The 10,917-nt window shown below is 38.1% G+C and overlaps 1 protein-coding gene across 2 annotated transcripts; it reads left to right on the forward strand.

Annotated features, from left to right (window-relative positions):
• Positions 1–4,944: 4,944 nt before the first annotated feature.
• LOC149946484 (uncharacterized) lies at positions 4,945–10,633 on the forward strand. 2 transcript variants are annotated; one of them, XM_090173011.1, is made up of 8 exons: positions 7,092–8,207; positions 8,262–8,572; positions 8,649–8,762; positions 8,814–8,924; positions 8,989–9,131; positions 9,191–9,556; positions 9,614–9,893; positions 9,953–10,633. In XM_090173011.1, exons 2-6 carry the CDS (start codon positions 8,428–8,430, stop codon positions 9,500–9,502), a joined length of 825 nt encoding a protein of 274 aa, XP_090029137.1. In that variant the 5' UTR covers positions 7,092–8,207; positions 8,262–8,427; the 3' UTR covers positions 9,503–9,556; positions 9,614–9,893; positions 9,953–10,633. The 2 variants fall into 2 exon arrangements, with proteins under 2 accessions (XP_090029138.1, XP_090029137.1); XM_090173012.1 differs by lacking the exons at positions 8,649–8,762; positions 8,814–8,924; positions 8,989–9,131; ... (1 more) ...; positions 9,614–9,893; positions 9,953–10,633 and adding exons at positions 4,945–5,724; positions 5,781–6,308; positions 6,364–6,511; positions 6,562–6,648 and having other exon boundaries at positions 6,730–8,207; positions 8,262–8,427.
• The last annotated feature ends 284 nt before the right edge of the window (positions 10,634–10,917 follow it).

Consider the following 10,917-nt stretch of genomic DNA (forward strand, 5'->3'; position numbering starts at 1 on the left):
TTGTTAAAGTTTGGGATTATCAGATGGAAATGTTAAAAATTTGTTTTCTCCCAACCCTTTAACGGAAACTGTCTAATCTGAATTAAGAGTAAACGTAAACAGCCCAGTTTTGTTGCGGTAAAGCTTCTTTCGTAGCCCCTAAAATATCTTCTATTGTGTAATACATGAAACTTGGATTTCTACAATGTAATTTGTCTACAACATTAAGCCGATTGATGGTAGTGTGGTAGATTTGCAGTTGACTCTCCTCAACTCTGTTTAAATCTTTTCGAAAAATTATAAAATTAGACGTACGATCTAATTCTAATCTAATTTGAAGCGGATCTAATGGTTTGGTTTTATAAACCGATTAAATATAATCCATTTTGTACTCAATTTTTAAGAGTTCGGGTAAAAGTCCGAATAATTTAATCTCCACGCCACTCATTAGTTCAATTTGAAAAAAAATATTTACCATTTTCTTTGAAAATATAAAAACCAGCTTTAATAGAAAAGTGCAAATCAAAATATTTTTGAAGTTCGTTTAAAATTTGCAGTTGAATCCTTATTAGCTTCATAATAATTTCGTTCAAAAGTGAAACTGTCGCTTTCCCAATTAAGAACCTAAACTGGCACGTTTTTATTTAAGTGGAAATCAATAACCGAATCTTCGTTCGACATAAATTTTTCCTCCCATACTTTTAAGGAGAAGGAGGATTAATTGGTTTTGGAAGAGTAGTTGGTAAATTATTTTCCTCTGAAGGTTTTAACGACTCTGGTGGATTGATAGCTTCATTGATGATTGGAATTAAAGGATTTTCTGGTTGGTTAATGTCCGGTTTTTCTTCTGGTTTTGGTTGCTGTTTCTTTTTAGTTTTTTGTTTTTTTCTCCCGGGTTGCGATTCCAAATTTTCTACAGGTATATGTCGTGGCAAATACTTTTGTTGAAATTTATTTACAACTAAAGCTTTTTTAACTCGTTCTTCAATCAAATTTGTGGCGTAAGTCAGCGATATCATTTTGGCGTGATTCGAGAGAGGGTAATTTGAAAGATAGTCACTATCTACGAAATCATTTTCCCGAAACGCTAAAACAGACGCTAAGGGCGATGCTTGCGGAATACTTACTTGAACATCGCTTTGTAACCGTATTTTTAATTTTTAATCAAGCTTGTTTCCATCCACTTTTACCAGAATTAGATTAGAGGAAGTTATCATAACTAAAAAAAATTACTTTGGGAGAGTAGTAAAATTCATCTATGATGAATTCACTGATAAAACAAGAAAAGTGCTATTAAAATAATCCATATAAAAGAATTATTATGTTGTATTTTTAATTATTCCCCACCTGATGGATCCTTAATTTGACTTGATGATAAACTGTTCTTGGATATACCTACTGACAGAATTAGATTAGAGGAAGTTATCATAGAGCCCACTGTGGTCGCATTTGACCTACCAGAGAGAGAGGGGAAGACTAGGCGGGATGACAATTTTGCCCCCCCCCCCCTACACGGGAGTAAGACCGAGATCGGTACCTGGTGGAAATTTATAGAAACACGGGAAAATGTCAGCCGATAAAATCGCTGAAACGTCTATGCGATCTATTATGGATATTAACAGCTTAGAAAGTGAGACAGATGCATCTATGAATATGAATTTCCATCCTCGATCCTAGCTAGATGCATCAACTCAATATAGTCATTATTTAATTAGATAATATAAAACGAAAAATAAGTCTGTAGCAAGTAATTTCGATAAAAAATTGGAAAAAATTAACCAAAAACGGCAAAGAATACTAAGCCTTCGCCAATTTTAAATCGGTGCTTAAGCCGGAAATGAAAGAGAAAAACGATTCAAAAGCTAACAAATTTACCAATGTTGACATCAAAACGAAGAGTTAATCCACCCTTACAGAATCAGTGGTTGTTGGGACATTAGTTTGTGATATTTCAAAGATGATCAATTTTAACGTAAGTGGATCATTCCCTCTAAGTATACAAATTCCGGGTCTCGGTCGGGTATCTTAGTCTGGGTTTCGTGACGTCAGAGCTTGTATAGAGAGCAAACTCCAAAGAGAAAATGTTTGAAAATATTTCGGTGGAGGCGCCACCGAGTGGTCAAGACGGCAACTAAAGGGGCGTTAATTGAACAAAACTCTACCCTTGGATCTGAAACTGACCTTGAACAACTATGGTACAGGTTTTTTGGGGGGATAAATTGGATGAGCCAACCCCCAAAATTTCTCTCTCTCGGGCTCTCGAGACCCGTTTCAGACGTGAAGCGTACCATAAGAAATGTAAGAAACGTTACATTCGGCAGTATAAATTCAGAGTGAAGTTGTGGTGATACACAGTATAGGGTGGATATAAAGGGCTGCAAGACCAACCCCGACAAAGACTCTAGTCATAGGTAGCATAGCGTTTTGTCTACTTAGAGAGAATGATCCACTTATGATTTTAATTATCATGTAGAATTAAATTATGAAGTAAGTTGTATTTAGGAATTTTGGCATTAAAGATAAATAAGAATGAATAGAATATTGAAGCATATGTTTTAAAGGAGGGCGACCGGGTGGTGACCTCTTACTTTACTCCATACTCGTGGGATCATTTATGAACTCCAAACAAAAACTAAACCAAACAATTAGCAAGGGTCTACTTCCAGTAGTACCCGGCTTGATGAAAAGAATGAGCAAGGATCTACTTCCAGTAGTACCCGGCTTGATGAAAAGAATGAGCAAGGGTCTACTTCCAGTAGTACCCGGCTTGATGAAAAGAATGAGCAATGGTCTACTTCCCGTAGTACCCGGCTTGATGAAAAGAATGAGCAAGGATCTACTTCCAGCAGCACCCGGCTTGATGGAGGGTCTGGGTCATTTTCGGATGTTACCCGACCCTCAAAAACGTCTATACGCAATGCACGCCGCAAGGCTGCAAGGATCGCTAAGAAGGAGGTTCAGTCATCCTCGGGTGACAAAGTAACCCCCTCACTTAAGAGCCTCTGGTCGGAGGATTCCAATCCCTCGCCTGGGTCTTCTCAATCTGCGGCCAAAAAGGCTAATGAGCGTCCAACTCCCATGTCCTATAGTGACGCAGTAGGGTTGCCTAAAATGGCCATTGTAAAAGATGGCTTTCCGAACAACCTTATCACAGAGGAGGAGATAGGCGTCGTCCAGTGTGGGATTCTGGAGAAAGTTTATGGGACACCTTCGGGTGAACCTCTTCCTCTCATCAGGAATTTCCAGCTGGTCGGAGGTGCCATCTCTGTGGGGATGCCCCAACCGGGGAGTGATTGAGGAAGGCCTTTGATCAGAACGACTGTGTTTTGGAGGGAACGAAACTTTTAGTAATAAAGGCTATTGAACTACCGAAACCGGTCAAGGTCGCCTTCAGGACTAAGGACGTCTGGACAAAGAATCCAGAAGTCCTTCTAAAGAGGCTGCAACTCTATAACAACAAGCTCATTACGAGCCGTTCGAAAGTGGTCACCTCTGTCTGTGACAAGAACTTCATTCGGTGGATTTTCCAGATGGATGAAGATTTGGTCGCAGTTCTAAAGGAGGCAGGATTTACTGCCTACACAGGGGTGGATAGGGGGACTTTTAAAGTCCTTAAAAATCCTAACACCCCAGCACAGCCTGAAGCGGTGGCAGAGGACTCTGCTACTGAGATGTCGGACTTTGATCTGGCAGGAGAATTGGGTAATATCACCCTGGGCTCCATGTGGGACATTTCCGACATCACGGTTGTAGAGAACACCTCCACCGGCGCAGAAGGGTCTGTCCAAACCACATGGGCATTAGGTGAAGATGCTAGCGGTTCAGCTGGTGATGGAGGTATGGTTAGTCCGGTACCAATCCCCTTAGCCGGCGAGTAGCCCAGCACCAACACCGGCAACTGTGGTTGGACATGAAGGTGATACAGATTAATCGGCATCACTGTAAGGCAGCCTCGGCAGATCTCTGTCGCAGGTTTGATGTGGAGGGCTTAGACGTGGCCCTCATACAGGAGCCTTGGATCCATAATGGAAGAATCCTAGAGCTCAAAAATGCAGGTACTATTTATTATGACTACAAATCTGCTAATCTTAGGGCATGTATTTTGATACGATAGGATATTCACGCTCTTCCTCTTTCATTATACCAATCTAGGGACACTGCCACCGTAAAAATCTTCTCTTCATCAGCTGACGGAGAAGAAGAATTAATGATGGCTTCTGGCTATTTTCCCTATGATGCCTTGTCCCCTCCATCACAGGAGGTTGCCATTCTGGTGAACCACTGTGAGAGTCTGGCAAGAAGCTTCTCATTGGGTGCGATGCCAATGCTCACCACGTTGCATGGGGCAGTAGTGACTGCAACCAACGCGGTGATGACTTAATGGAATATCTGGTTAGTACTAAACTTCATATTCTTAATAAACACAATATACCAACTTTTGTTACAAGTAACAGGAATGAGGTTATTGACTTAACTCTGTGCACAGAAAATGTATTAAACTCTGTGACACAATGGCATGTGTCTAATGAACCATCACTTTCGGATCATAGGCAAATATGTTTTTCTGTTTTGGTCAAACCTGCCCAGGTACTTACCGAAATACGCAATTCTTAGTAGAAGGAAAGTGAGGGCGAGGCATCGATCCTAGGATCGAGGATCGAGGATTTAAGGGGTGAAATGGGGGTAAAATCGTCGAAAAGTCAATGTATTTATGATATTATTCGCGACGATTTGTTTTTTCTCATATCAACATATTGTGTTCAGACCAGCTTGTTTATTTATCTCCGCTTATCTCGAGGGACACTTGAACGTATTTCTCATCGCGTTTTATCGTACGGAATAAGTTGAAGTGATGTAAAAAGTGATAACCTGGGAGATAACGCGGATTACCCGGGAATATCTCAAGTTTTAGTATGAGAAACGTATCGTTCTCAAATGGTACTTGAATATACTATAAAAGGGGTTGTATAGCGTTGTGGGAGGTCATTCCACGGTTAACTGCGGTAGCTATATTCAATATGCCTAAAGCTCAGTATACATGTCCTACGTGCGCGAAAAGTTTTTCTATCAAATCAAATTTAAATCGGCATGTTAGAGAAGTACACGGTGATAGACATAAGTTTGTCTGTGAAGTCTGTGGTAAGACTGTTGCTAGATTGGAATATTTTAAGAACCATCAACGAACTCATGACTTGAACGCACCCGGCCCTTCCGAACCCATGGACTTGTCTCGCACACCGTCACCAATACAACTTTCATCAACATCTTCCGGTCCACCGTCACCTAGCCAGCTTCAAGACATTCAACTGGAACCTACCCGTACACAGCCGTCTACAGCGGATTTACCCAACAACCTAACACCATCACCTGTTCCCGCCTCATCAATACTTGACGAAACACCACCAGCATCCCCAAGTATGGTTCAGGCCTTGACTGATACGTTAGCATCTATCCGTTACAATGCTGAAGACTATGATATTGATGCGGGGATGTTTATCGGACGTTACCGAGCCGCTTTCAGTAAATTTCCAATGGAAAGACACACCAGTAAACGTGGAATTAAATAGTTCTTACTCGTAAGATCTGTTTATATGAGACCTTTAGGGGGTGCGGAACAAAGAGCGGAAGTACGACCCTATTTCCGGAGCATTGTGCAAACCACATTAACGGCCGATGTCATTGAAAACCAGCTAAATGACTGCATTGAAACAATACAGTCAGCAGCGGAAAACTTTGAAGCGACAGGTATGTACTAAAATTTATAAGTTATATTTGGAACTAAAACATTATATTTTTGATAGGATCGGGTTGGGTAATTGACCGTGTTCTGTATGTAGAGTTAAATGTAGCATCTTACCAACCGTTACGGGGGTCATCGTATATGGAACTACCTGAAAAACTATCTCGACGTCACGCGATTCTTAATATTAGAAACGAAAATGATGAGAAATGTTTTCTCTGGTCAATTCTAGCTAAACTTCAACCAGTTCCTAAGATTCAAAACGCTAATCGTGTTTCCAAATATACACCTTTTGAAAATGAACTTGATACCAGTGATATATCTTTCCCTTTCAAATTAAACGCTACGGAACTTAAAAAAATTAATTAATGAATAATTTATCAATATCTGTTTTTGGCTTCTCGGGAGACATATTCCCCCTTTACGTAAGCGCTAACAAGAGTGGTAAGGAAAGGGAGGTGGATTTACTTTACATCACCGATGAAACTAAAGATATTGACGTCGGGAATAGACATTACTGTCTTATACGAGACCTAGGAAAACTGCTACAGCATCTAACAAAACACAGAAGTACAAGTTATTATTGCAGGTAATTTAGTTTCCAATATATTAGTTTGCAATCTACTAATTATTTTCTGTATTAGAATGAGTCTTCACCGATTCAGTGGAAACAACGCGGAACAGCGACGTGATGCGCATATCGAAGAATGCGCCACCCACGGCGTCCAAAAAACAGTTTTCCCTACCAAGAAGAAGACGGTTTATTTTGATAAATATGAGTGGACGGAAAAAGTAAAAATAAATATTATTTAATTTAACACTTAATGAAATGAAATTATTAGGTACAGTATGTATTTTACGCCGATTTTGAAGCAATCCTACCGAGAGTTCAAGGATGTGATATAGATCCTGATATAAATACCAGCAAAGTAAACATGCATATCAGTTGCGCGTATTCGTGGGTGCTTGTTGGCCCTAACAGAAAGTTATTTGACAACATTTTATTTTAGATAAATTACAATAGGATACTTATAGGTGTACCAGTTCGAACCGATTGCTATCGTGGACAAGATGCAACCCGAAGATTTCTGGAGTCTATTCTGGAATTAGAGACGGAGTTGATAAATCTCATTGAGACAAATGTACCGATGATTATTACCCCGGAGGAGGAGGAACAGTTTCAAGCTGCTACGCTTTGCTACATTTGTCAGAAACAGCTAAATCAGGGAAATATGCCCGCTGTTCGAGATCATTGTCATTTCAGTGGCAAATATAGGGGGCCAGCGCATAACCTCTGTAATCTTCAAAAGAAAGTTCCAGAATTTATTCCCATTTTCCTTCATAACATTAGCAGGTAAATTTATTAATTTAATTAACCAGGAATTGTAATAATAATAATAATAATAATAATAATAATAATAATAATAATACATCTTCATACAAGGATCGAACAAGGGTCGAAAAACTGCCTCGGGCCGAGGCCGAGGCCGAGGGTTCAAAAATGCTCGGCCTCGGCAACGGTTAAATGGTCAAATCAGTGGCGTAGCGTGGGAGGGGCAAAGGGGGCCATGGCCCCGGGTGGCTTAGATGTAGAGGGCGGCCAGTGGCCTGGAAAATTGAAACGAACGCGGCCGGCCGAGATCGTGTATCAGAAAAATTATAAAAAATTATTAAAGGTCTACAATGTGCATGTTGAGATTAACAAATCTGGGTTTCTTGGCCATCGAACAAGAGGTACCAATTAATATTGACCATTTCATTAAAGAGTTCGCGTTGCTAAAAACACGCAAAATAAAATTTTAATTTTTAAATGACTGGAATCCTTTTGCAATCAACAGAGCAACAAAGTATCAGAGATTTTCACCGATTTTTTGCTAAGTTGCGAAAATAAAGGGGGGGCGGCAAATTTAGGGTTTGCCCCGGTGAAAGAAATAAACGCTACGCCACTGGGTCAAATGGATAAATAAAGCTTCCAAATGAAAGTTTTAATATCAAATATTATAGATGTTTCGTCCCTCCAAGCAGCACCGCCCCCTCACGTTTCGCTTTTCGACGATTCCCACGAAAAGAACCTAAAACAAAAGTTAAAAAACTAAAACTTTCGAGTATTGACTCCTCATTCCGCGCAAGTCAGGAGAAAAAGCGTTCAAGGTGCCGGTAGCCGCACGATCGTCTCCACATATTCATTCTCCTTAGATATAAATTTTACGGTAGAAAATGGGCCAACATTTCAGTTATTCATGTTTTTAATAAGAGCGAAAAAATCCTCGGTTCCTCGGCTATATTTAGACGACCCTCGGACCGAGGCCGAGGGTTTTCCAAATGGCCGAGCCCGAGCCCGAGCCCGAGCCCGAGCCCGAGGCTCGGTTCGATCCTTGTCTTCATAGATACGATTTACATCTTATATGTCAGGAGATTGGTCATTTTAAGGAACAGACACTTGTCTGTATTCCTTCCACTAGTGAAAATTATATTTCGCTGAAAATAGGTAAAATATATTTAATTATGAATTTAGCCTTATAATTAATTTTATTATTTTTAGGGAGATTTCGGTTTTTAGACTCTTATCGATTTCTAAGTGATAACCTCGATGCTCTAGTATCTAATCTCGTTTTGGAAGAAGCCAGTAAATTCAGGATTGTTAAGAAATATTTTGAAAGTGATAAAGTTCAACTCTTCCTGCGGAAGGGGTCTACCCGTACGAGTATATGAACGATGAAAAGAAATTTGACGAGATGATGCTGCCATCTAGAGAAGCGTTTTTCAGTTCATTGAAAAATCAAAATATTTTAGAATCTGATTATTTCAAATTTCTTAACCTCGGTTTTCATAGGGGAAAACACCGACCTCTATGTAAAAAGCGATGCGTTGCTCTTAGCTGACGTTTTTGAAAATTTTAGAACATTATCTATAACTCATTATAAATTAGATCCCGCTCACGCCTACACCGCACCAGGTTTAGCCTGGCAAGCAGCTTTGAAGATGACCTATGTTCGCCTCGATCTCATACTTGATATTGATCAACACTTATTTATTGAAAAGGGTAACGTTTTTTGATATTTTAAATATTATTGTATTTACATTGAATTTTTAGGTATTCGAGGGGGTGTTTCAATGATCTCAACTCGTTATTCTGAAGTGAATAACAAATATATGCCCGACACATATGATTCGTCTAAAGAGAGCAGTTATATATGCTATTTAGGTAATTGACATTTAAAAAAATTAATTTTAATTATTTTAATTTATTTTGTTTAACTTAATTGAAGATGCGAATAATTTGTACGGTTCTGTTATGTGTGAACCACTACCGCTAGGCGACATCCAGTGGGTTCATGAGAATGATTTGCAAACACTTGGTGAAAATATTCTGAGTATTGCCAATAACGTTGAAAACGGATACATTTTAGAGGTAAATAACAAGTGTTATAATTATTGAATTATATTTTTAAAGAATTGTTGCCTTTGCAGGTGGATCTTGAATATCCTCCAGAGTTGCATGACTTACATAACGATCTCCCAGTAGCGGCGAAATCTAAAGTTATTACACATGATATGCTATCTCCATACTCCAAAGATCTCGTAGGAAAATTAAATATTAAGGAGAATCAAAGTCTACCGAAACGTCTTCCTAATTTAAATAATAAAGAGAAATACATAGTACATTACCGCAATTTAAAATATTATGTAGAATTAGGTTTGAAAATAACCAAAGTATATCGAGCTCTAACCTTCACTCAAGGAAAATGGTTGGAAAAATATGTTAGATTCAACACTGAATAGAGGAAATTATCCAAGAGCTCATTTGAAAATAATTTCTGGAAACTTATGGTTCGGGTAAATCAAGTTAAATAATTTATTGTTGTTTTTTCCTTACTTCATTTAATTCTTTAGAAAAACAATTGAAAATTAACGCAAGCATATAAATTTCGAGTTGATCCATAAACCAGAAAGAATGTTAAAAGTTAGAAGTTCCCCGCAGTTTGAACGCTTTACCATCTTTAATGAAGAGCTAGCCGGTGCTCATAAGAAGAGAACTAAAATTGTTCTTAACCGGCCTATATTTACCGGATTCACCATTCTAGATTTATCCAAGGAGCTCATGTATCGGTTCCATTACGGATTCATAAAAAAACGTACGGGAACAAAGCATCACTATTATTTACAGACACTGGTAATTTAATTTAATATGATTTTTTATTTAAATAGTACTAATATATAAAATATTTACAGACAGTTTAACGTACAACATTAAGACGGATGATGTTTATAAAGACTTTGAAGTTCATAAAAACCGCTTTGACTTCTCTGATTATCCACCTTCGCATTTCCTTCATTCTAATCAGAATAATAAAGCTCTCGGCTATTTTAAAGACGAGACAAATTCACAGTTAATTGAAAGCTTTGTAGGACTTCATCCAAAGCTTTATTCTATTAAATTGTACGGGCAGTCTAAGACCGCTGAAGAGATAGAAAAGGAGTAGCGATTGGGGAAATCTTTAGAGTCAATTTTAAACCATAAAAAGGTTTGTAAGGGCGTTGCCATGAACGTTATTAGAAATGTCATCCGCCACGAAGACTATGAAAGTTGTCTTTTTAATCAAGAAACCATGTCAGCCGAGATGATGCGTATAGATAGTTTCAAGCTTGAGCTATTTACTTTAAATACTAGAAAACTTTGTTTATCACCAAATGATGATAAGAGATATATTCTACCCTGCGGGGTTCGTACCTTAGCGCATGGTCATAAAGATATTGAAGAATGATAATATATATATATATATATATATATATATATATATATATATATATATATATATAAACTGCTATTGCTATAAATTGTAAAAAAATTATTTTATTGAATACATTTTGTCCATAAACTCATTAATCAATTTATCGTTTACAATTTCGTCTTTCTTAAACCTCGACACAATGTTATACATTTCTATTCCTTTACACCTGTTTATAGCAAAATAAATACAGAATGCTCCACACGTATTACTAGAATTACTCTGTAATTGATTAGAATTAAAAGTAACAGTTTTACTGTTTCGTTCAATAAAGTCATGAAATTTAAAATAATCAGGCAGGTTTCCAAAGGAATCCCTGAATTCACTATTTTTATGTTTAGAAAAATTTATTAGAACCCAGTGTTCTCCAGGCCCAGCACTCGTATCGGTATTTACAATAAATAGAGA

Source organism: Leiobunum rupestre, chromosome 4 (genome assembly GCF_980474605.1).
Source record: "Leiobunum rupestre chromosome 4, qqLeiRupe1.1.hap1, whole genome shotgun sequence".
Lineage (NCBI taxonomy): Eukaryota > Metazoa > Arthropoda > Arachnida > Opiliones > Sclerosomatidae > Leiobunum > Leiobunum rupestre.